At 40.0% G+C, this 23,792-nt stretch overlaps 1 protein-coding gene across 4 annotated transcripts in view; it reads right to left on the bottom strand.

The window, feature by feature from the left end:
* Positions 1 to 14,142: 14,142 nt before the first annotated feature.
* Positions 14,143 to 23,792, bottom strand: part of BTAF1 (B-TFIID TATA-box binding protein associated factor 1) — a 53,395-nt gene continuing 43,745 nt past the window's right edge. For all 4 annotated transcript variants that reach the window (XM_062580075.1, XM_062580076.1, XM_062580077.1 and 1 more), the window contains 13 exons: positions 23,385 to 23,537; positions 22,737 to 22,858; positions 22,481 to 22,648; positions 22,247 to 22,324; positions 22,038 to 22,167; positions 21,159 to 21,300; positions 20,862 to 20,992; positions 20,567 to 20,692; positions 19,880 to 20,032; positions 19,036 to 19,247; positions 16,843 to 17,002; positions 16,053 to 16,223; positions 14,143 to 15,719 (listed from right to left, as the gene is read on the bottom strand). In XM_062580075.1, coding sequence (XP_062436059.1) covers positions 15,573 to 15,719; positions 16,053 to 16,223; positions 16,843 to 17,002; positions 19,036 to 19,247; positions 19,880 to 20,032; positions 20,567 to 20,692; positions 20,862 to 20,992; positions 21,159 to 21,300; positions 22,038 to 22,167; positions 22,247 to 22,324; positions 22,481 to 22,648; positions 22,737 to 22,858; positions 23,385 to 23,537 — 1,893 coding nt within the window. In that variant the 3' untranslated portion in view covers positions 14,143 to 15,572. The remainder of the gene's footprint in view (positions 15,720 to 16,052; positions 16,224 to 16,842; positions 17,003 to 19,035; positions 19,248 to 19,879; positions 20,033 to 20,566; positions 20,693 to 20,861; positions 20,993 to 21,158; positions 21,301 to 22,037; positions 22,168 to 22,246; positions 22,325 to 22,480; positions 22,649 to 22,736; positions 22,859 to 23,384; positions 23,538 to 23,792) is intronic.

Genomic DNA, 23,792 nt, shown 5'->3' with positions numbered 1-23,792 from the left:
CATGGAGCTACTGGAGAGAGTCCATTGTAGGGCTACAAGGATGATCAGAGGGCTGCAGCACCTGCCCTATGAGGAACGGCTGCGAGAGCTGGGCCTCTTCAGCCTGGGGAAGAGAAGACTGAGGGGGGATCTTATCAATGTGTCTAAGTACCTGAAGGGAGGGTGACAAGGGGACAGGGCCAAACTTGTTTCAGTTGACCCGTGTGACAGGACAAGAAGCAATGGGCAGAAATTGAAGCACAGGAAGTTCCGCCTGAACGTGAGGGGGAATTTCTTCCCTGTGGGAGTGATAGAGCCCTGGCACAGGTTGCCCAGAAAGGTGGTGGAGTCTCCTTCTCTGGAGATATTCAAAGCCCGCTTGGATGCAACCCTCTCTAACACGCTCTAGGTGACCCTGCTGAATGGGGAGGTTGGACTAGATGATCTCCAGAGGTCCCTTCCAACCTTACTGATTTTATGATTCTATGAATCTAGCTACTTCAAGGCCTGCCTCAGCTGTGGAAGTATTCTGAATACTTACAAGATCTGTAAAAATGTCCAATCTCCATTCTAAGAAAATATTCATCAGTTGTTGGAAAGAACACTAAAAATTCCTTCTTCTCAGGCCAGACTATAACTTTCTATTCAAAGCCCATGTCATTAATTGTCTTTGAAATTATTTATGTTTCTTCCATGTCTACAGCCCTCAACTTAAAAGCAGAGCCCTACTAGGCCTGGTGTTACATAGAAAACAGAAACCACTCTATGCTTAAGTGCTTTCAGTCTAAGTAGACAAAAGAAACAGACCATGAAGGGGAACAGAAGGACCAAAAATAAAAAGTGACTTGCCTAAGATCATACAGCAAGTTTGGAATTCACTGGCTCTCACTTGGGTATCTGTTATCCATAAACTCAGCCCCCTTTTCAAAAGGAGGGCCTCTTCTCCACTGTAGAAAACATTTGTTGGTGCCTATTAATTTTGATACTTGACAACTACAAGGACTTAAGAAGCTTTAATTGCTATTCTTTCCATCATGTGAAGAACTGAGTTTCAAAGTCTGATCTTAGTGCAGTAGGACTGGGTTGGGTTTATCTCTGGTGTGCTTGTTTCTTCTTTTAACCAATTCCCTACTCCTAGCACTAAATTTTATGCTTCAAAGACCCAGCTACGATGTTCAATAAGGACTATCGCGACATTCTAACAAACCTTCTACTTTGTACAACACAGAAGGCTTATTCTCAGAAATATCCCATTATATACATACTCATCTTCAGCTGAGACTGAATTAGTCAAAACCTACTTAATGTAGTTAACACTACAAACCCCTCTGAATCGCAAATCAGATTGGCAAAAACAGGAAAAGGCTAGCTCAGACACTAGGAACAATGCAGGCATCCAAGCTCATAACAGTTATGACTCAGTCTGGCTGGATTTCTGGTAGACAGATTAAAATGCATTGTTTGTACCAAATAAAGCATGTATTATAGTATGCCCCTGTTGCACTGCACTGCTGCTAGAGCTATAGGAGACAATCCCCCCTACTGGCTCACAAAGACGATTTACCTTCAGTTTCCAGTTCATAACAGCTTTTATGGTGGAGCAAGCCTGGATCCAGTGATGCAGAAGATTGTTCAAGTAGCTCTCAGCTTCTCTTTATCTTGCCAAGCTGTAGGCTCAGTATGGTGAGATCATAGCCGCACTGTTCCTATTCTTCAAATTGCTCTGATCCAACCACTCTATTTAGAAAAGATAAGTGTTCTTCTTATTAGTGCATTTGATGCATTACATTCTAAAGGATATGACTCTGCACCCTGTACTGACCTTTTTTATTCTGCTTTATACTAACAAGAAGAGCTAACAAGGCTGGTTTCCTCACTGCAGGCCAAATGGCTGTAAGAATGCATTATCGTTTATTCAGTCTGCTGGGCAGGATGCCGTCATTTTTCTGAAACAATAAGGATATTTTTAATTTACACTGAAAAGAAGCTAAATAGAAACTCAAGTGATGTCATCTGAGGAAAACAAACTCCTTTCTATTTGCCTTGTTTCTCTATGCATAGGACAGTCAAGAGGAGATTTTAAAAGAACTGTAGGTCAACTGGTCAGTTGCACTACCAAGACTTTTTTTTTGGCATTTCATCCAGTGAAGGTTTTGGTTAAAAATGCATCAACAGTCCTCAATGGGGAGACAGGTTATAGTCTCACATAGAGAGGAGCACATTAAATGTCTGACTAGAGTCACAGCAGCTACCTGACACCCTCTCACATTCTCTACTCCTTATGGGCTCCAATTGTTTTGCACTGTGGCACAGTCTGAGGATGGAGAGCACATCACAGAGCACACAGAGCAAAGCACAATCTGGTGGGTAAGTAGAGGTGAGCTTGCATGCCATTATACTAAAATTGCTGAGCAAGCATTCTTGTCAGTAAAAGGGGAAGGATCAGCACTGCCATTTCCCCCTACCTCTCCAGCTGTGCTGTAGAAGACAGCCAGCTGTTCATTACAGTCTTGTCCTGTCTTCCCTACAGGAAGATAAACAACTGATTTCCATATCCAGCTTTGGTTTTAGTGAGACAAAGATACTGAACTGGAAGACAGGAAGAGTTACAGGCATATGGGAAAGCAGAAATGAAGCAACTAGAAAATACTGAAGTCAGAGCAGTGCTTGGTGAGCGACTTCTGCTAGTATTTCCAAAATGGGATTAGCTCATAGGTTCAGGCCTCTGTCCTTACCTTTAACCAAACAAGACACAGGTTTGTGAGTGGTAAATGTGGCTGCTCCTGACTATGTTCCCACTATCACACTTTGTTTATCTGTATCTTGAATTAGCACTGAACAACTTGGCTCCAACAACACTTTAAAATCCCACCGATTCCTGAAGTCCCATTGCACATCTTTTTTTTTTAAAAAAAAAAATGAGTTCTGGACCGCATACACCAAGGCACTACTGTATTTTGGGATGGGTAAAATTGGCTGTTTGGCTCCTGGGACCAAACAAGCTAACTGAACTGCTACTATACTTAGAGTGTAGAGACTTGCTTCTTCTGAACCATGGATCAGATAGTGCACCCTCCATTCCCTCAATGCAAAAAGCTGGTAATTTTATTACCTGTGACTGCACCAAACTACAACCCCTCACTACACCTCCTCCTGAGACCTAAAGTCTTGAACTTTCTAGCTTCCAAAGTTTTATTTTAATGGAATCCACCTACTTCATTTTTTTCCTAGCTATGTTTCTGAAACTCAGACTGCAAGAATGCATTGTTTAGGCAATGCAGAATACCTCCAGCAGTAACACAGCATATATGGACTACTTTAGAAAACTTAATTATTGGGTTGCAGCTTTCAATACTCTCTGAAAACATAATCTCTTACAATTTTGGTCCTGAACGTGGTGCCACCTACTAACACACAGAAAGAATCACTGAAGTGGAACTGCTTTTTAGTCTCACCCTGATTAACACCTGCCACAGGAGATGTAAATTCCCTAGCAGCTGTGTCATTAGAGTACAGTTGATTTTTTTTTTTCCAACAATGACTAAAATAAGAAGCACTAAAAGACATGGGAGGCAATGTCTCTTTTCACTTTTCTCTTCTTTTCCCACTTCCAAAACACAAGAGATATTTTTGTTCTTTCAGAATTTGCTTTTGAAGCTTCGATTGTTGACAGGTAAATTGGTTGCAACAATTTTAAAGCAATCTCTGTTCCTGTACTTCATGTGCTCTCTCAAAATTTATACTACCTTAACTACAACCTCTGCATCAGTTAAGTACTTCCCAAAATACAATCCATAGTTGATGAAATGTTTGCTGGAGGTCTGCAGAGAACTGGCTGATTACACGATCCCAACAGCTTTTTTTGCTGCTCAGTAATTAACCTGGCTAAACATATAAAAGTACCTCATTTCTAGATATCACATTTAAAAGCAGGCAATGGCTGCAGTTTCCACAAGAATTTTTATCAGTCACTCATGGGAAGCAGTAAGTTAGAATTCAGCATTGCCAATTTTCATGCATTTAGGAGGCTGCTTCTGCTTTTTTCCCCGCAGCTCTCTCCTGAAATCATAAAGTTCTCACAAAATCCTTGAATTTCCAGCTACACTTCTAGTTCCCATATTGCCAAAAAAAACCCAGAAAATGAAAACGTGATGCTTAACATATCTGTTATTTTTTGAACTGTGCTATTTTAAAACTGACGTCTGATTCTGGTGGAGGAGGAAGTTGTGGTATTTGGGAATAACAAAACTTGGAGCCCATGTTATACATAAGTAATAAAACCTCATATCCATGCTATAAAAATTATTCTAGTGTATGTATCAAGGTATTAGGTTGTTGTAGTTTAGACAAATCTTGACGTTTCTCAGGTGCTTTGAACTTCTTGAAGCGCTGATACATACAAAGTTATGACACACAGAGCTGCTACACACCTGACTCCTTTCTGTATGTGAGAGATCTTTTGTTCTTATGTCCTCAGCTTCAAAAACTCCTAATTAGCAGCTGTCTTCAATCTTTTAATGAGTCTTTGACATCATTTAGTTCTGAAGCCCCTTGCTGTTTAGCCAGCCTTTCCCATTTTAATGTGAGTGAAATCAGGGCTCAACTTTTACTTATCTCCCAAGTTTCCCAGCTGTGAATAATCCTCACAGCTCAGTGATTTTCCTGTATTTGTTACCTGTGCCATGCTGCTAAATTGCTACTACCTGTCCTAACAAGCCTTTGGGCCAGTTGACAACTGCCTAAAAAACAAAATGAAAGGGAGAACTGCAACAAACTCTCCTTCGCTTAATTGTACGGTGCTAAAAACAGGTTACATCATCACCCCTAATAATTTTCAGGGATTAATTAAAGGATAATGTTTGCTGCAGAGGAGTTTATGAGGCAATAAATAGCTTTCACAGCTTATTAAATGCCAAAGCAAAGCTGATCAAGACATCTGATAATTGCAAAAGCCACTTAGTGCCTTGAATACCTCTCTGCCATGGATGTAAGTCTTGCTGTCTGACATACTGATTACAGACTAATGAAATATAGAGGAAGTTTCCTGGCCTCTAGAGACTCTGAGGGCTGGCATATGCCTCAAATAGATAAACATATGCAAATGCTGTTTAGAAGGCATGCAGCTCAGCCACAAATCCAGGTCGATCCTCGCTTTTAAGGAACAAACAGCAACAAAGCGCACGTTGAAATAACCGCGGGGCTTCAGCAGTGCCCAAAACGCCTCCTTGGGCCTGGCACTACCGCAGGCTGCTTGCCCCAGGGACACGACCTCCACCGCCAGGCCACAAGAAATCCTCGGCAGAGCCAGCAGCTTCACGAAGTCCGTTTTTTTCTGCACGTTTTTCTCCCCCCGGCCCGAGGAGGCGAGGGACGGCGGCTCCTCCAGCCCAGCACAGCGGCCGCCGCGGCGGTGCCGGCGCCATCTTAGCCCGCCGCGCCGCTCCGGGCTCCCCGCGGCGCTGCGGACGCCCCACAGCAGCATGGCCACAGCCGGGCGCAGGAGCGCGGCTCACCCCGCGCTGCCCGCAGCGCTCAGCGGCCTCGCAGGGCACGGCGGAGCCTCCCCTCCCCGCGCCGCCTCCCCGTGCCTGTTTCCCTCGGCGGCTCCTGCGCGGCAGAGGCGGGACCCGCCGCGCCGCGGCAGGGGCGGAGCCGCCGCCGCCTTCTGGAAGGATCCGCGGGGGGGGGGCGGCGCCATTTGCCGCCTGCTCCGGATACCGTGAGGCGCGGCGGAGGCGAGGGAATGTAAACGTGAAGCTTCAAAGTCAAGGGGCAGCCGGTGCGCTCTGATTTTTAGGCTTTTTCTTTTCTGAGGGCAGGCAGTCCGTTGCGTCCTCACTGCCAGACTCGGCTCAGCAGTGGCCTTGGGAGCTGTGACCGCGCGTGGGATGATCCCCACGGTGGGACCTTCGGGGGCAGAGGGGGCGATGGCCCGTGTGGCGGGCGTCCCTGCCTCTTCCCCGGGAGGGGGGGGGGGCCGCGCACGCTGCCAGGGGGCTTTCGCGCCCTTCCAGCCTTGCTCCTCGTCCTGCTGTGCAGGCGGTAAATAAGAATAGATGTAGCTGGGAGCTGTGAGAACACATAGTTCTGCATTTTATAAACAATAATTAATTACTGCTGACAGAGCCGGCCACGCGAAGGCTGAAATGCTGATCACGTCTTGCAGCTCTTACAAGGGCGTCAGGAAAGCAGGAGTGTGACTTCGAGTTTTGCCATGTTGTCCTCTGTTACTTGCATATGAACTGATAATTCAACTGATAGAGTGCCTAAATGGCTGAGTGTTGAATTAATCCTCAGCAAAGGCAAACACCGATGGGCAGGGATTGAGTATTGATTTGGTTGACGTGTGTTATGCTTCTCTGTGCAGTCTCTTAAAAATACAGTTCTGTTTTAATTTTATGCGCAGTTAAGACCTTGGCCGATGTTTGCACAGGAATCCAGAGCTCCAAAACGACCAGTAAATAGCACTTCAGTTCTTTCAGCTTGGTTGACAAGGTTGCTCTGCTGTCTTCTATGAGTGGTGACACTTGCAAGATAGAGGCACCAAGAGTGAACAGTTGCAAGTGTCACAGAAGTTGTTTCCTAGTTTGGAGTAAGTGGAGATGTTGGCAGTGTGGACGAGTAGATCAGAATACAGTTCAATGTCTTTCTGAAGCCATGCTTGTTTTGGTAGCACAGGGTCAGTTTTGCTCCTCCTAATTGAAATAGGGCCAATTCTGAGGAGCGGCAGGAGTCAGAATGCGTTGCTAAGTGGGTTGATACCTTTCTGATGGCCTTCTGCTCTGGCGGGGAGAGCATACGCAATTCAACTGTTTCTTTTTTCAAGCTCTGTTTACTAGCTAGTGAAAATAGTTACATTTGAACGTGTGCATTAACTCTTCCCATGGCTTGAAGTTACAGATTTCAATGTAAACTCTTTATTTGTAGGCTGCCAGGCTGTGATAATGAAATTGCAGTAAATGCGGGGTGAGTAATCCCAGACAGCGTCAGAATAAGGAAATACGCATCTGGAGAAGAAAATACTTGTTCGAAGAGAAATAACATTCGGAATCAGTAGGCAAAAAATGCACCACAAGTAACCAGGCAATTTACTTGCTGCTGATACACATATTCTTGTTGTCTTGATGGAGCATCTATGCAGTCAGCCTGTGTAAGCTATGAAATGTAATTACTCTGACATACGGAAAATCTCTGGCAGGCATGGACTTGGCATAAATGATGCAGCATCGCCCCTGCAAAGGCACCTGGAACCAGAGCGTACTGGCCACGTGGCCGGCATGTTCCGATAGCTCAGCTATTTCTGGGTTAGTGGCTGAATTGCAGATTAGTTCAATTTACAGTGTGTTGGGACAGCCCTTTGGCAAGGCCGAGCATATTACTCTGTCTTTCTTCCCATTCTGGCAGACCACCCTTCCTTCCTGTTCCAGCAGTTTTCGTACATGAGTCTGAATTTACGGGTTTGAAGTTGCTACTCTGTGTATATATTTCCTTCCCTTGTTTAGAATGGGAAAATGAGCGATAAATAGCATGTAGGATTCCTTTAGTATGTAGGGTTCTTCTCTTAGAACTTAGCAAGCCTTGATCTAAGGCAATCAGTTGTAAGAGTGTATATTTATTGACTGCTTGCTAAATTAATGACAGATACCTGACATCTAGCTTTGTTAGCTATCCAAATGATGTAGTAAGAAAATAGCCCACTATCAAAGCTTCATGTCTGTTGAGTAGTACAAGTCTTGGCTTGACTTAGAGCTCATGATGAATAAAAGGGTGTATGTGTGTTTGGGGTGTGGGAGTTGGGTATTTCTACTGTCTATAGTTGCAAGGCTTCTAACGTGGATGAGTTACACTTAGAAAATTAATGGATTTTGCGAATAGCCCTGCCTAGTGAGACAATGCCACATGAAAGACAGTACAAGGGAATAATAAGAGGATTTCTTTGACACAAGAAGACCAAAACTGTTAAGAGTCTCTGATATTCTAGTGAGGAGAAAACTTCTTTGAGATTAGGACTGTGTCTCAAGTTGCTGTGATTTGAGCATGTGGCTTTTTTAAGGTGGAGAGGGAAGGGAAAGATAACAAAGTTAGCAAATCTGTGTTTGAGTTCCCTAATATGATCTGGCTTGAAGTAGTTTGTATGTTCAGCTATTCCTTGCTTCCATTGGAAGCTTTCAGTATTTAGCATTAGAATTTGTATGGTCTTTCACGTATTCAGATATTGAAAAGGATTTAAGTGGCTATTTTTAGTCAATGTAAATTCAGTATTAGCACTGCTAGAGTAAGTAGTGGATCTGCTAACTTTTCATAGAATCTTGGGCTGTTCGTCTGCCCGGACACTTCAGACTGAAAACCAGCCACTCATCCCATTCAGCTGTGCCTTCCTCCAGTTTATTTCAGCGAGAGCTCAGTGGTGCACCAGGCTTGAGGGTTGGCTCTGGAGCCTGCTCTTGTATCTCTGGTGCAGAATTACAGTGATGCACAAGGAAGGGGATGTTCTAGGTGAGGCCGCTTGAAGGCGGCGCCTCGTTCAGCTGGCATGGTGGTGATGGTGCTTGGAGAGGCAATGGGATTCATTGAACTGGAAGGGATCTAACTGATTAAAGAATGTTTCAGCGACTGTAGGGATGACAGTCTTTGTAGCTCTTGTTTTTTCCCAGAAAGCCCCAGGAGCAGTATTTGAAATGCCTAATTTTTGATAGTTGTCTTTTCTTGACTTGAAATAAAGTGCGATATTCAAACTTAAGTTCAGTGGCTGGCATGCTTGTTGGTTAATCAGGGTCTGACCGTCTTATTCCTGACTTCATGGAAGGGTGAGGAAGTAGCCTCATCATGTGATTCTATGCTTAAATGGTCATAATGAAACCACCCTACCTTTAGCTTTAGTATTACGAAATGCATGCCTAGAAAGCACTAGGTAAAAGTTGAAGAAATTATGCATGCTTTCCTGAATAGTATACAGTCAGCTTCCTAGGTCAAGCACTCAGAGGAAAAGAAATGCCAGAAGCAAATAAAACATAATTTGGCTCTGATCCGCAAGTGCGTTGTGACCCCCCCCCAGTCCCTCCTTAATCCTGTTTGCTTAATTAAGATCAGTGTTTTGATTTATTACTTTTCAAATATGGCCTTAAGCTCTTACCATTCCTCTTACTGCTCAGAATTAAAACCTTCCTTTGGAGTTGTTTTTCAATTGCTGATTCTAGTGCTAATCGTTACAGCATCTGTTATCTTAGTTTTAGAAATTCTCCTAGGATCAGCCTCCTATAAAGCCTCCTCTTAGGTTGCTGGTCTTCAGTCCATCCAACCAGTGCTAACAGAGACCTTGATTTTCCTGAAGCTGAGTCTTAGGAGACTGACTGACTTTCTTTAAAGCTTATTTAAACTGAAAAGTACTAAATCTGATTAAAATACATTGCACAGCTGTACAGATAGGTGAAGCAGTAGATTTTTAAGTGGTCAGAATGTTTCAGTTCAGGTGTGCTATTTTGTGCAGGTGAAGTGTTGATTAGGTACAACTTCAGCTGAGATGTGATGTTGCAAGTTAGGGTCCTTAAGTGTATACAAGAAGCTGACAAAAGATAACTTAACTTTAGCAAAGGATGGCTGTTGGAGTTACTTTGTTGTCTTTTGGCATATTTATTGCTATTTGGCATGAAAAAAACCCAGGATCCTGACAGGCTTAGTAGATGTACTAGAAAAGACCAAAAGGAGCTTTCTGAACTATTAAAAACAGAGCTGAGTTTTTCAGTAAAAGAGCCAAAAATGCTATGCCTTGGTTTCTTGTTTTGTTTTTTTTCCCTTTTTTAAAGTGACAGGGTAGATCATCTCTATCCCCTGAAGAAACTGTTTCAGAGCAAATCAGAGCACATCTCAGTAGCAAGGAGTATTTTCTGATCAGTCAACAGATTTTTATTAAGTCTTGCTAGGATGGCCTATCTACCTTAGGCCATGTAACTACATTTCTGTTGTTGAGGTATATGTGTCTGAGTAATCTGTTCATCTTCACTTACCCATGTTTAACTCTTCTATTTCTGTAGAAAGTAAATTTCTTTTTAAGCCCTTTGCTATGCATTCTTCTTGCAAGCAATGTGAAGAAAAAAGGCAAAGACAGACATTTCAAGGCTCTAGTTGCATGTCTTGCAAATAAATACATAATTGTATGTACTGAAAAACAATTGTGATTCCCTGCGGTAATTGCTGGAGAAGCACATCCAATTGTGGACTTCATCACAGATCATCAGTTTTTGGTATAAAACTTGGTTATAATAGCTTTTAGTTGCTGAAACACTTGCATCATAGAAGCTTATTTCTCTGACCCCGAACAAGGGCAAATACAGTTGGTAATTTCCTCTTTGTACAGGACTGCAGGGACTGTTCATCCAAGCTTGAACAATTGATTTTAGTATTTCAGCAGGTTAATATAGCCGATTAGAGTACCGAAATGTTCTCCTTTAGAAGATAAAAGCTTTATTGAATAAAAACTTTACAGAAAGCTGTTCTAAAGATTTTGATTGTTTCAGGCACATGCAGTTGGTACTGTCAAGGTGTTATGAGGGTAACCAAACTCTGATGAACTGCTAAATTTTGCATGAAATAATAAAGGGAGAGTGCTGTGGAAGTGGAGATACTTCCTATTTCAGGACCCTATTAAGGGATGGACATTTTTAATATATACAAATGAGACCTGTTTCAACATAGTATATTTAACTCTTGATCCTAAAAAGAAGATACATAGGAGTCAGTCACAGTCTGCTGTCTGTGTTAAATCAAAGGTACTGTTAAATTTGTCTTCCAAGAAACAGAAGAAAATTACTTGTTGATCTCATGAGGCTCATGAACAGAAAGGACTGAAGGTTTACTCTAGATCTGTGGACTTGCTTTGTTTTTTGAAATGTGCTCCCATGTTGAACACCCTCCCTGCCAAACTCCTTCCCTTACTGCTAACAAAAAGCCCTTACTACACATGCACACTGTATGAGGAAATAATGGATCCCCCCATCTAGGCACAGGCCTAGATGCTGTCATCATCCTGGAGGAGATAGATAGTTTCATCAGCCTCACACCAACGGAAGTCTCCCTCGTTGGGCATGATCCCCTGCTTTAGCCAGGTTTGCCTCTGATTTTGGCTGCCAGAGTAGCAACCAAAGCCTGATTCCTAAACAGTGCATCAGCCTTAAAAATAAACAGCGTAACTGAAGAGATACCTCCAAACTACTGCAGAGGAGAATATTAAAGAACGAGTGAAGGCACTGTGATGTAAGAGCCAGCTAACACATTTTCTGACACAAATCCAAAGGTCAGGTCTCTTACTAGGGAAACTTTGAAGAATGCAGATGAATCGTCTCTACAACCTTGCTTATATTCAGCAAGCTGCCCTTGAAGTAACTTACTTAAACATGATTTAAAAGATGAATTAATTTTTACTATAAACTATCTCCATGCTTGGTCTAGACTAAAGAAAAAGCCTGGAGCTTTCAGGCTTTTGATTACAAAGCAACTTATCGCTGCTGCCAAGTCAGTTATTGCTGTGGTCTTTAAAGGCTTGAAATTTCTCCCAAAGCCAAAGCTATATTTAGCACTGCATGCCTAGCTCTGTTTAATGCTCCATTATTTGCTGGTTTTTGTCCAGGTTAATCATTCCTTACATATATAAAAATATGTGGAAAAGTTTTCCACTATTTCTTAAAGTAGTCCTACTTCTGCTTGAAGTGAGACCTTCCTATAAAGATGAGTAACCTGTAAAACAATGAAAGGGAAAGAAATATCTGTGATATCACTAATGGTAAGCTTACGATTTTGGCATTGGCCATTCCTAGGTCAGGCCAAAAAGCATGATACTACTTAACTCAAGGTGGAGTTATAGGTCCCTCTTAAACATTTATCCTAATTAGCTAGCATACCCTTTATTTGAGGGCTGGAGAATCAAATCACCAAAGCAAAATACCACACATCAACATTGTGCATACAAAGTGGCAGGAAAGATGCTTCCCATAACAGCATAAGACATTTAACAGCATGTCCCAAGGAGATGATTTGGACCTACTGAAGCAAGTTTTGTTACAGGAAGAAGCTTGCAACCCAGAGAATAGTTCTAGGTTGACCTGGAAAAGTTCTTGATGAAACTAAGAGCGTACAAAGATAAACATCTTACGCTACGTAGTTTTTGCTAAACCACTGCTCGTGTAGCGGACTTCTGCAACAACAGTCTTACTCTTCCGGTGTTGCTTTCAGAAACAAAAGCTGCTGCCTCAAAGCCTGAAGTACAGAACCACAGTAACTCTTATGAACTGTTCTAAATTGATTTGTTTTCAGATTTACCTAAGAAAGTTCCTTCAGGAGCAGTGCTCAGACGAGAATTTTAGTTAGTTCAGGACTTTATTCCAACTAAGCAGAAAAATAATATCATTTGGGAAGAGTAGGCAATTTATATTATTTTTAGACCCTCCTTCCTGAGCAGGAGGCAGCAGACCACCTTTTATCACTAAAGTGGATACTACGACTTCAGCTTGTTTGGAAATAACAGCTTTTGTCTCTAAATGGGGTAATTCTAAGGTGAAACAAATTTCTAGAGGCAGCTAGTGTTAGGGAGCAAAGGGAAAAGACTAAACAACTGAGTTAAACTAAATCATGACTAAACTAAATCACACCCAGACTCTTCAGTTTAATTTTTACTTTGGCAAGTTTGAAACCAGTAATACTGCTCTCCAAAAGTGCTGGAGAGCAGGATAAGAGTAACATACATAACCATAATAGCAGAAATAAAGCAGCATCTTGCTGAGGTGGGCTATAAAAACAACATGCATGGAAAGAGACTTGTAAGATTGAATTCTCACTTTACAAGTATGACATACGTTTCAGAAAGCATCTGTATGTAGACTTTGCAGAAGACAGTTTTTCCATTTAGTTTCAAGTCAGAGAATTAAGTTTGATTGCAAAGCACCATTATCCGTATCCATACGGCTACTTTCAAACAGTTCCTCCTGCCCAGAATGTGGCTGCTAGTAAGGGTGCTTAGTTTTCACAAATAAGCAAACTTTGGATCTGGGACTACATCATTTTCTGAAGGTCCAGCTTTATGACTGTTAGTGTTCTTTTGATGCCACTAAATAGCAGAAATAGGCCAGCGCTTCAGTGAAAGTCACCTCTATTCGCCAAACTGTGGGCATGCAATATGATCAAAATTGCAGTTGATTCAAGGTTTTGGCTGTGTTTTCATTAGCAAATACTATATATTATTGGCATTACAGAGCAAAACAGTTGATGCTGAGAATCTGATGTTCTGACATATTTCAGTACCCATTAGAGAGGCTGAATGAACTTAGAGGCATTCTTCTATTTCTTGCTTCAGTTTCATTGTGAAGGAATTTGGTTGGTGTGCTGAAAATACTCTGCACTGTAGGCCAGACCGTGGTAAATCATCTGCTTGCTTAGAAATCACAGATAAGTTTTCTGTGAATTAATGGTGTCAGAGTGGAAATCAGGAGGAACACAGCACTAAGTTGGTATGGTTACCTCAATATTTGACTAAACAGTTAAGATCAGTACATACATCTAATAATCCTGAAACGATTATTCTGTTTTTCCCCGCTTCCCTACACTTTCCAAGTGCAGGAGTCCTTTTGATGTCATATCTAAGAAAGCCATCTCTAAGAGTATTATGGTTGCATAGCAACCTCAGTGCACTAACTAGTTTAAAGCAGTCCTATGAAACTGCCGCTTAGCCATGTATTTCTTTTCCAACAGGGGCATTGCTGAAGTCAACATTTTCCTACTATTGCAATCAGTAAAACTCTGGAAGAACAACATATGCAGTATTTTATTACTAAATTAGAGCTTCTTTATTCAAGTATCTTATTACTTCTGGGCACTATCACCAGATCACTGCACAAAGTTACTTACATTACTTAGTATTCACACATCATATTTCTCTGCCAGCTGAACAGCAAGCCCCATCCTGTATTTCCTCCTTGGATCATCACAGTTGAAAGTACTACAGAAATACTCTATGCATGAAGGATGAAGGTGATAGAGTTAAAGGGAAGCAATATAATCTAGCTGTAATTCCCCAAAGCATTAGTCCTTTACCTATTCAGCTACAGGAGAAAAAAAAAAAAAAAAAAAAAGTGCTACCTACAGAAAAAACTAACATGGACATACACAACATACAAGTTATATATTCCCATTTTTTTTATTTTCATGGAATGCTAATTTAGGTACAATATGGCAGTTTTATAACTACTGAAATGTGACAATAATTCATCTCCAATGCTTCAGAACAGTCTTGATTTATATATATATTTTTTGTTTTAAAACAATCTTATTTTACATAGTTGAGGTCTCTGGTGGTTTTTAAGCTCTGATGCCTAAGCACACAGCAGGCTACAAACCTTAGATTTTATATTTATACATATATTCTATGTATTCAGACAACCACTGTAAGTTATCTATAATTTAATATTTATAAAAGTGCATATACTGCTATATATGCACATCTAGAAACACACTTCTACTACTGCCTCCCTTTTATAAAAAGCTGCTTAATATACAGCCTTATTATTCTCACTCACTGCTATGAAGTCCTTTACTATCTTTGTTACATGATTTCAACTGTTGAATTCCCTCAAACTGAATGTAGGTATTTCTATGTATATGTTTTCCTAAAAAAAAAAAAAAAAAAACTCCCCATTCCTTTAAGTTTTAAATCATGCATTAGTTCAGTAAACAGTCACTTTAGCACGGATTTTAGAATCCTAGACAGTGTAAAATCTACTTCTGGAAAATGTCTATATTTTTTTTTAGTTACAAAAAAATATATAGAATTGAAACATAATGAATACATGCATCTCTCAAAGTGGCTATATTTTAGCCTTATAGATAAATTAAAAAAGTACACCCCTGTTAACAGGATGCAAACATGGCCTTAAATAGACCATTACCTGTATTTAGTATAACTCATTACGTTAAAAAGTTCAAGTCAACTGTTCTCTCAAGATGATGTCAAAAGGCTGAAGAGCATAATGTATTTATATTTAATATACAAAGGTGGGTATATATACCTAGTGCCATTAAATTAAGTCAACATTTTCAAGGCTTCTAGGCTTTGCCTCTGGTGATGAAAGACCTGAAATGATGTGAATGAAAGTTAAGTTGAAATTTTTTTTTAATACATCTTAAAAGCAAGTTGTGTTTAAAAGAAAATGTACACTGGCCAATCTGAAGTACTCACTGAAACATCTGTACAAAACTTCTATAGATACAGAAAGAAATAATGGTAGACTTGTTTCAAACAGAAGTATTTGTTAACATATGTAAAAACCTGCCTTGTTTTACTCCTCTACCTAGTAAGAATTTGCAGCTGTTCAGAACAAGTAAAGTTGAAACCACCTCACAATGTTTAAAGTTTTTATACAGTGCAAACGTTTTAAGACAGTAACTCCCCAGTGAAACAGGTGACATTGAGTGCCAGTCTTTTGAAGATTCTTCTTTCAGTAAGTCTATTTACACATTAAGCTAAAGGTTCACTATATGCTTTGAAGTTTGCTGAATATCAGCAGAAAAATATGTGAACTAGCAGCAGCTGTATTAAGAATATACGATGGTTACTTTAATGAATGCATAAAGTTTTCAAGACTGTATTCAGTGTCATACTGTTCTTGATCCCATAGTTCTCCAAGATTTTCGAGTACTGACTTCATTGATGCTTTCCCAGAAGAGGTAGAGGTATCTGCTTTTTCAGTTTTTCCATCCTTAAAAAAAAAAAAAAAAAAAAAACAGCAAATTTAAAACCAACATACCATACCATACATATACACACAGATACACACACTTAATTTTTCAGGAATATTCACTGGTCATGACCACAGATTTAGTTTCCCTTTACATAACCAGTGCTACAGAATTCTCAGTCTCATGATTAGTTTTGAAAAACATCACTTCCCCTCCCCCTGTTTTTCCAGGAGCTGCCTACTGTTCATCATTCTACTTTGTGTTCAACTGATTAAGTTTCACATCTCAAAGCAAAGTCTTTCCCCTGAAGTTTTTATCTATTTTTAGGTTTTTTTGCACAGATAGTTCTTTACCTTGTCAAGAGTGAACAGATCAAGAAGCTGTTCTGTTCCCATGCTTTGTAGGCTAGCATTTTCTTGGCTAATCACTGTATTTGCAATATTCATTTTGAACTTCTGAAGACCCATAATCTTCTCCTCCAGAGTTCCCCGAGTTATCAGGCGATATACATTAACAACACGTTTCTGAAAGAAGAAGAGTAACTTACTTAGAAAAAAACATCTTAAATACTCAAGGAGGCATAACCTTTTACTGTTCATTGCAGACAGCCCAGAAACAGCTTGGCTTGAAGTTACCCTTCAGTAAGCACACTCAGTAAGTTTGGTTGCGATTAGATAACAAGAATGAGTATGAGACTATGCCAGCATAGGCAGAGGCAGCTGCAATTCTGTCCATGCTTGAGGAGTTAGAAGTTAGCTGCCCTGCAGTGAAAGACTAAAAGCTGTCACTCCTCCCCTGTCCAGGTAGCAGTCCTGTGGAGCTTCCCTTGTCCCAGTTGCATCTTTCTCCATTGAAGGATTATTCTTCCTGGCCTCTCCTCAGCAGCTCAGGACATACAGAAGACAGAGTGGGGAGAGGAAAGACATGGGCACACCAAGTTTGAGGTCTGGATAAGAAAACAGACCCTTCAACAGACATTTGCAAACAGTGATGAAAAACCCAAAACCTACGCACAACCAGCAGGAATGAAAAGCAGGTGGAAACCACAAGAAGTCACTTACAGTGTATGCCACACAACCTTAACCAAGTTGAAAGAAGCAGGAGTTCAGTAAGAAAGCTAATAAGAAATTCATAGTTTTTCACCTGTCCAATGCGATGTGCCCGATCCATGGCTTGAAGGTCTCTCATTGGGTTCCAGTCATGTTCCACAAAGACTACTGTATCAGCCCCTGTTAAGTTAAGTCCTAATCCACCAACATGCGTGGTAAGCAAAAGAACATCTATAGATGGGTCATTATTAAACCTGCAGTTAAAAACAGAGAAAGTCAAGCATGGTATAATTCATAAAATACTGTAATTTCAAAATTGCTCTGAAGTTCCTCTGTTACAGTATTCAGCAGTAGCTGATATAATAAAAGGTATAAAAGCATTAATTACTAAGTCCTAAATGGACACTATCTTGCAGCGCTGCTAGGACTTCCACCCACCAGAAGAAAAAAAAGCAACAGATTTTACAGTTGTTCCCAAAGTTACAATAAATCTTAGTTACAAGTGAAGAAAGTTATACATTCTGTTAAAAACTGTTTTTCAGCTTTCATCATGGAAATGAAAATCAATGCTTACTTTTTCCTACATTAATGCATGCCAGTAACACTGAAGCTCACATTTACTTAACACAGACAGGTAATTACAACACAGGACACAGTGGTGTTACCTGCACTTTTCCTTTCCTAGGTGACCAAGACCTTTGCAGTGTTAATGTCATAAAATACCTGGACCATAGTGCAATCACCTTAATTTTACCAGATTGCCATCTGGTTGGGATCCTCAGCATCAGCCCTTTTCTCTTCAATTTTAGAGGTATTTAAGTATCTGATAGGCATCCCTCAGTTTGTGCAAAAGTAAATGGGAATATGAACAGAGCATTCAGCCTGTAGCAGTAGGGTGCAGCATCCTCTCTGAGCAAGCTAGTTCCCCCCCCCATCTCACCCCCCTCCAATGGTTTGAGCAACTGTAAGCTATATGCCCACTGAACATCCTGAAAAACAGATGTTTGGTTGGCCAAAGGTATGACACAGAGTATGCAAGAGCTAGGCAAGATTCCTAGAAAAGGCACTAACACTTCATTTCCTTTGGTCTAGTTAAAATCACAGAAGAGAGCTGTTCATGATATTTCTATGGTTAGTGTATCTGAATTAACCTGATCCTCAGGACATCATGAATATCAAAAAGTACCAAGGGGGAAAAAACAGAGTGGTTTTTGCAGCACTAAACATACTGACTGATGGTATTTTTAGGTGTCTATGTATGCAGGTAGCTCTTTCTGTCTACTATCCACTTACTTTATAAATCACTACCCAAAAGCAGCAGCACACTGGAAATGCAAAGTAGCATAATTTTGCCTTTTTTTTCCCCCCTCTGATCACAAAATGAATTTGGTCCTCAACTTTGGTAAGTTTTGTCTTCCCAGACATACTGCACGCTGTGGGCAGAGAAGAGATTATAACAGCCTTGTTTGGTGGTTAAAGAAATCTACAGTAATTTTGTCCTTCAGCTCATGGCACTGTTGGCATCATTTTGCACCAAAAAACCCACACAATTTCTCACACAATTCAGTGTTCATTTGTTCTAGCTGGACACTAACATGTGTATCCAATCCTTATTTCAACAAAAGTTAAGCTTCTAAGGATGCAGGCCTATGTGTCAAAGAGCATACTACAGTAGAACAGTAGATACATTGCCATGTTGTACTGTATTTTATTTGCTCTCTGACTCTTAAGGATTCTTCCTCCAACAGGGATAGAAAGAAAGTTAAGATCCTCTGATATAACCAGAGAGTAAAAGAGCAAAGACTGCAAAATAAAACTAATCATCTCCAGGATCTGCATAATAAACAATGGATATCACAGAGCACTAAGTGAATATATTTGTCTTAACATAAAGCTCTTCATATGCTGGTTGTCATAAAAGTACCCAAATACTCAAATTGTTTGCAATTTGGTAATGTCTTTAATAGTAAAGTAATACAGGAAGACCAACTATTTACTATTTTCTTCATCAACAGTAACATACTATGTTTTTAAAGAGATGTACCTAATTTTTGAAAACAGGCAGCACGTCAGTTCTGATGCAGTCCCCTACTAATAAGCTTTTGCATATTCAAATGATTTAAACTAAATTATAATGATGATCTGACAGTCACAGTCTATATCAGTCATTTAATAAATTTTATATTTCCATGTATAGAAAAGGTCCAATGAGACAGGAGTAATTTTGTGCATATAAATACAGTTCATTATAGTTGGCCTTATATTGCTCATGAAAGGACAAGCTTACCGTGACACAATGGAATGCCTCTGACCAGCCGGTATGCTACCATCTAATCGCAAATACGTAACTGAGGGCAAGTGAGGTTTGAGAAGGTCATGCTCTACAATATCCAGCATGCTCTTGAGTTGACAAAAGATAAGTATTCTGTGCTGGGCCACAACAGCTTCAGTGCCACTCTCTGAAGAGCCACCATTTCCCAAACCGCAGTCTAGCAGCAGCTTAAAGTAAAAAAAGCATTAAGAGATACCAAAATAACAATAGCTTTCGTGTAAATATTGACATTGATGGACCATCTAAAGCATAAGAGAAAGCCATTAGGTTACAAAAACAAGTCTGTAAGTGATGGTTACTCAGAAAGCATAGCTAGAAGTTTGACTCTTCTGCCAAACTACAAAGAATTTTAAAGCTGATATAAATTTTCTTGTAGATGAAACAAGATGAAAAATATTCTCTATCTGTAATGCAATCTAACTTTATCAAGCTAGTAATCTGTGTAATAAATAGGATAAAAGTTTTCCTGTAAGGAGAGAGATGAGTGAAAAAAGTAAAAAGGTTTTTGACACGGCAGCAAAATCTAAGTATGTTATCACTGTCCCCAAAATTAGAGAGAGGAAAGCCTGCTGAAGCAAGCTTATGATACCCTCTCCCCCCACCTCTCAACCCAGTCTGAGTTTCTTTAGATAAAGGATAACAGAATAAAAATCCAAGGAACTCTTGTACTTTGTCTCAGCTGCCTTACTTTAAGAAAAGTTTTAAAATGGGTGGCATCTTAAATAAAACCTTCCAAACCATGATATCAGTAGAGACATGCATTTATGAAATTTAGGGCACAACTTGCAAGTCTACTTACTTGTTTTAAAGCAGACAGTTTAGGTGCATGCTGGATATCTCGAAGGGATGAATTATGAGCTGCAAGTTGCTCCGTAATTCTTTTATATTCTGGATGCTGGGTTGTTAACACTAATGCTGGATGGTTGCATAGCTTCCGTAAATACTGCAATGCCTTCAGTTATTTAGAAAAAGAAGTTCAGAGAAGTGGTTAGCAAACAACTGATTCCAAGTAGAGAGGCTACTTAGCCACATTCCACAAGTTAGACTTTAATTTTCATTTGAATAGTCATGCCTTAAAACAAAGAAGCAAAAACCCTACCCCAGTACTTCAAACCAAAAGCCAGTGACTGTTAGGATTATTATAATCTTGGTTCCTGCTGCAGGAGCTGTGCAGAGCCTTTCAGAGAATTACTGCCTCCGGGTACAAAGACTTAAACGCAAATTTTACAAGACTATGAACCTTAGTAAACTCTCCTGATCACGCATTAAGAATCTTGATTTTGCAGTGTAAAAACTGATATGATTAAAATATTTTCCCTCTAATTTTAAGGTTTTGCACTTTCAATAATCAATTCTGAGTATTTTACTTAATACAGCCACAACTGTATAGGCAAGCTAATTTAGTCTTCAGTTTTAATTAAATCCAGAAATACCATTAACAGAAATAAATGAACAAAGCAGGAAAAATTACTGAAGAAATCTGTACCTGAAATACGTGACCTGTAGCTTTCAACTTTGGTTTTTCAGTTTCTTCAGTCAATGAAATTGAAGAAACTGTTTCATCAATATCACATTTGGCACGGGACTTGGCAAAATCTTCATAAAGCTGAACCTGTAAATTACCATGCTGAAATTAGTTTTAACATGTATGAGAAAAAAATTCCAATTCTGGGGCCCCAGAAAGTGTCAGGGCTGACATTAAATTGACCCAAGAATATCCAGCTGCAAGTTGCTTCTTTGTGGTCCTAACTGTACTGAAAACAGCCATTTCTTACTCATACCTGTAAAGGGCTGAGAACACAGTAATAGTCTTGAATAATTTTGGGTGGAAGATCTTGCAGTACATCTTCTTTCATTCTCCTCAACAGGAAGGGCAGGACTTGGCGGTGCAGTGCCTCCATTGCAAGAACACCTAGGGTGAGGAACAGAAACAAACTACTTCAGAGAGAATAATTACTTTGAAGTAATCAGCACAGAAAACACCTGATATGCTAATACTGACCATGCATACTATATTCACTAGCAGTTCTCATTTAGAGGAAAGAGACAGGAAAACAGACACTCATTTTGATCCTTACCAGCCTCTTGTTCACGACTAGAGCTTCGGGCATCTCTACTTGCCAATATCGGTTTACCATAACGAGCTGCAAACTGGCGCTCAGTACCCAAAAATCCTGGCATAAGGAAGTCAAACAGTGACCACAACTCTAGGACGTTGTTCTGAATATAAAAGAAACATTTGTTAATTTATTTTCAAAACTAATGAATTGCTCCAAATTATCAGGAATATTCCTATACATATTAACACTGCTTGTAAAACACTGCAAACTTAATACCAACAAAATTTTGAACACCTGGAACTCAGTGGCTCCTCCATCACCCTAAGTTACAGAAAAATCTGTGTGTACAGTATAACACAAATGGACTTCATACTGTGTCTGATGTTTTAGGGCACACTCCATATTCTTCTAGACAAGAACACTCTGGAGAACGCCAGTGGCATCAGTCCTGGATGAGACAGGTGCTCCAGAGACAAGTTACTAGGAGGAAGCCCAAAATCTGAAGTTCTTAAGAAGTCAAAATTACTGCTACTTTCACTAGAGCAGAGCATAAGAAAGTGCTCTCAACCCCTTCCCTGCCTGCTATTTCAAAGCAAAAAACGGTAGAGAAACTCATTGGGACCTTTTCAGCCCCTTTAACACCATAGATCCTGCACCCATTTCCCTGCATCTGGGCACATAGAAAAAGGGAAAAGATAGTTTCAAGCATTTAGTAAGGAAAGACTTCCACAAGCTATAGTCTGAACAAGACTATTTTGATAAACCCAATAAATTTGACTGCAAAAGACATCTCAGTTGTTTTCTACTATTGCCCCAGCTCCTTAGGAGAGCAGAGGGGTGAAAAAGGTGTGTGTGGGGGAGGGGGGGCTGGGAGGAAGGGAAAGGATAGCAGTTTACCTGGATTGGTGTCCCAGAAAGAATTATCCTGTAATTGGCAGTCAGCTGCTTTACTGCTTTTGACAATTTTGTCTTTCCATTTTTTATTACATGGCCTTCATCAAGGATGCAGTAATTAAACTTAATATTTCTAGAAATAAGAACAGACTGAACTAGCATCAAAAATTCTAAAGACTATTAAAAACCTTAGAAAACAGACCAACTCTTACCTGAAAAAGTCAATGTCATTTCTCACAACATCGTATGAAGCCACTATGAGATTGTGTCTTTTTACCTGGTGTTGTAATCTAAGGAAAGAAGAAAACACAACTGAAGTACATGCATCTTTATTTCAGTCTTTAAAGGTGTAAGTTTTACTATGCCCATAAGCTATGCTTCAATAGTGAAATGAACTGCAATGTATTTTGTACAATACTTTAAGTCATAAATGCAAACTGCATTACCTTGCTCTTTCAGTAGGAGGTCCTGTATAGTGCAAAGGATTAAGATACTCTTTTGAGCAAAATTTTCCCACTTCATCGACCCAGTGTCCTGTAAGCGTGGGAGGACACACTACCAAGGAGGGAAGAGGAACACTGTCCACCAGTTTTGTTCTTGCATATTCTTGTGCCCTTTAAGAATGTTAGAACACATTAAAATTCTTTTTTCCCAGAAAATTGTCTTTACAAGTTCTTAAGTTAGAATGTTATTTAAGTTTACCTGAGGCAATGATCTCCCGCAAGAATACAAATGGACTGTAAAGTTTTTCCTAAACCCATATCATCACAGAGAATTCCATGAAGTTTGTATTTATTGAGAAATGCCAACCAGTTTACTCCATCCTGAAACAGAAGTTTAAAAAGTGCCTCAGAGGAGTTAAAAATTAGTCTTCCTAGCTAAGTGTCCCGCAAATCCATCACTGCCAAACTGACTTCGTTACCCCCACTCTAGATTTTTCACATAAAACATTCCCCCAATGCAGTGACAGCTGTACTGCACAGGGCCTGTCCACAAGTGGCAAAAACTGAAGACTACCATAAATGCACCCACTATAGCTCATTCACTCAAATCAGATAGAAATAAAGGGAAAAAACGTCAAACAGCAAAACCCGAGCCTGGCCCTGCAGTTCTGAGGTGCCTCAGTCAACTTAAATAAAATGCAGCCCATTGGTCATTCCCTGAGAGAAGTAGCAAAATCGAGAGAAATCAGCATAAAGGGAATTATTACTTAATTCCCTTTTCTCTACACAAAAGGGCGAGGACAAGCGTATACTGTTCGGATTAAAGAAACTGAACTCCTGCTCTTTCATCAAAATCCCATCAGATTGGGACTTACTGTTCTTTTAAAATAAAAGCATAAGTTGTTACCTGCTGATATTTTCTGAGCTCTGCTTTGATTGGTACTGGAATTTTATAGTTTTCCAGCTTTTTTCCATCCAATAATTGCTCCAGGAAGTGGCGTTCTTTAGCTTTCATTCGAATCAACTCTTCAGACATGTTGGGTGGATCTGGAATGCCAGCCTAGAGTAATAGTTTTGAACAAGCAGTCTTAGAACTAGAGTGCTTTCCTCACACAGTGTGAAGTAAAGCCTCATACTAGCTTAGACCTTTTAAACAAATGGCAAAGATCTGCAATCTTTTCAATTTTGTAAGTCAAAGTTTTGTGCTATACTTGCTTGATTCCTTGCAGATAATTCCTCCAGAATTTTATCAGGTACAAGAGAAATTTTGCCCCAAAGGAGGCAATGAAAGCCATGATAAACAAGTTTGATACAA

The sequence above is a fragment of the Rhea pennata genome, chromosome 7 (genome assembly GCF_028389875.1).
Source record: "Rhea pennata isolate bPtePen1 chromosome 7, bPtePen1.pri, whole genome shotgun sequence".
NCBI lineage: Eukaryota > Metazoa > Chordata > Aves > Rheiformes > Rheidae > Rhea > Rhea pennata.
This window is presented reverse-complemented; position numbering and strand designations above follow the sequence as displayed.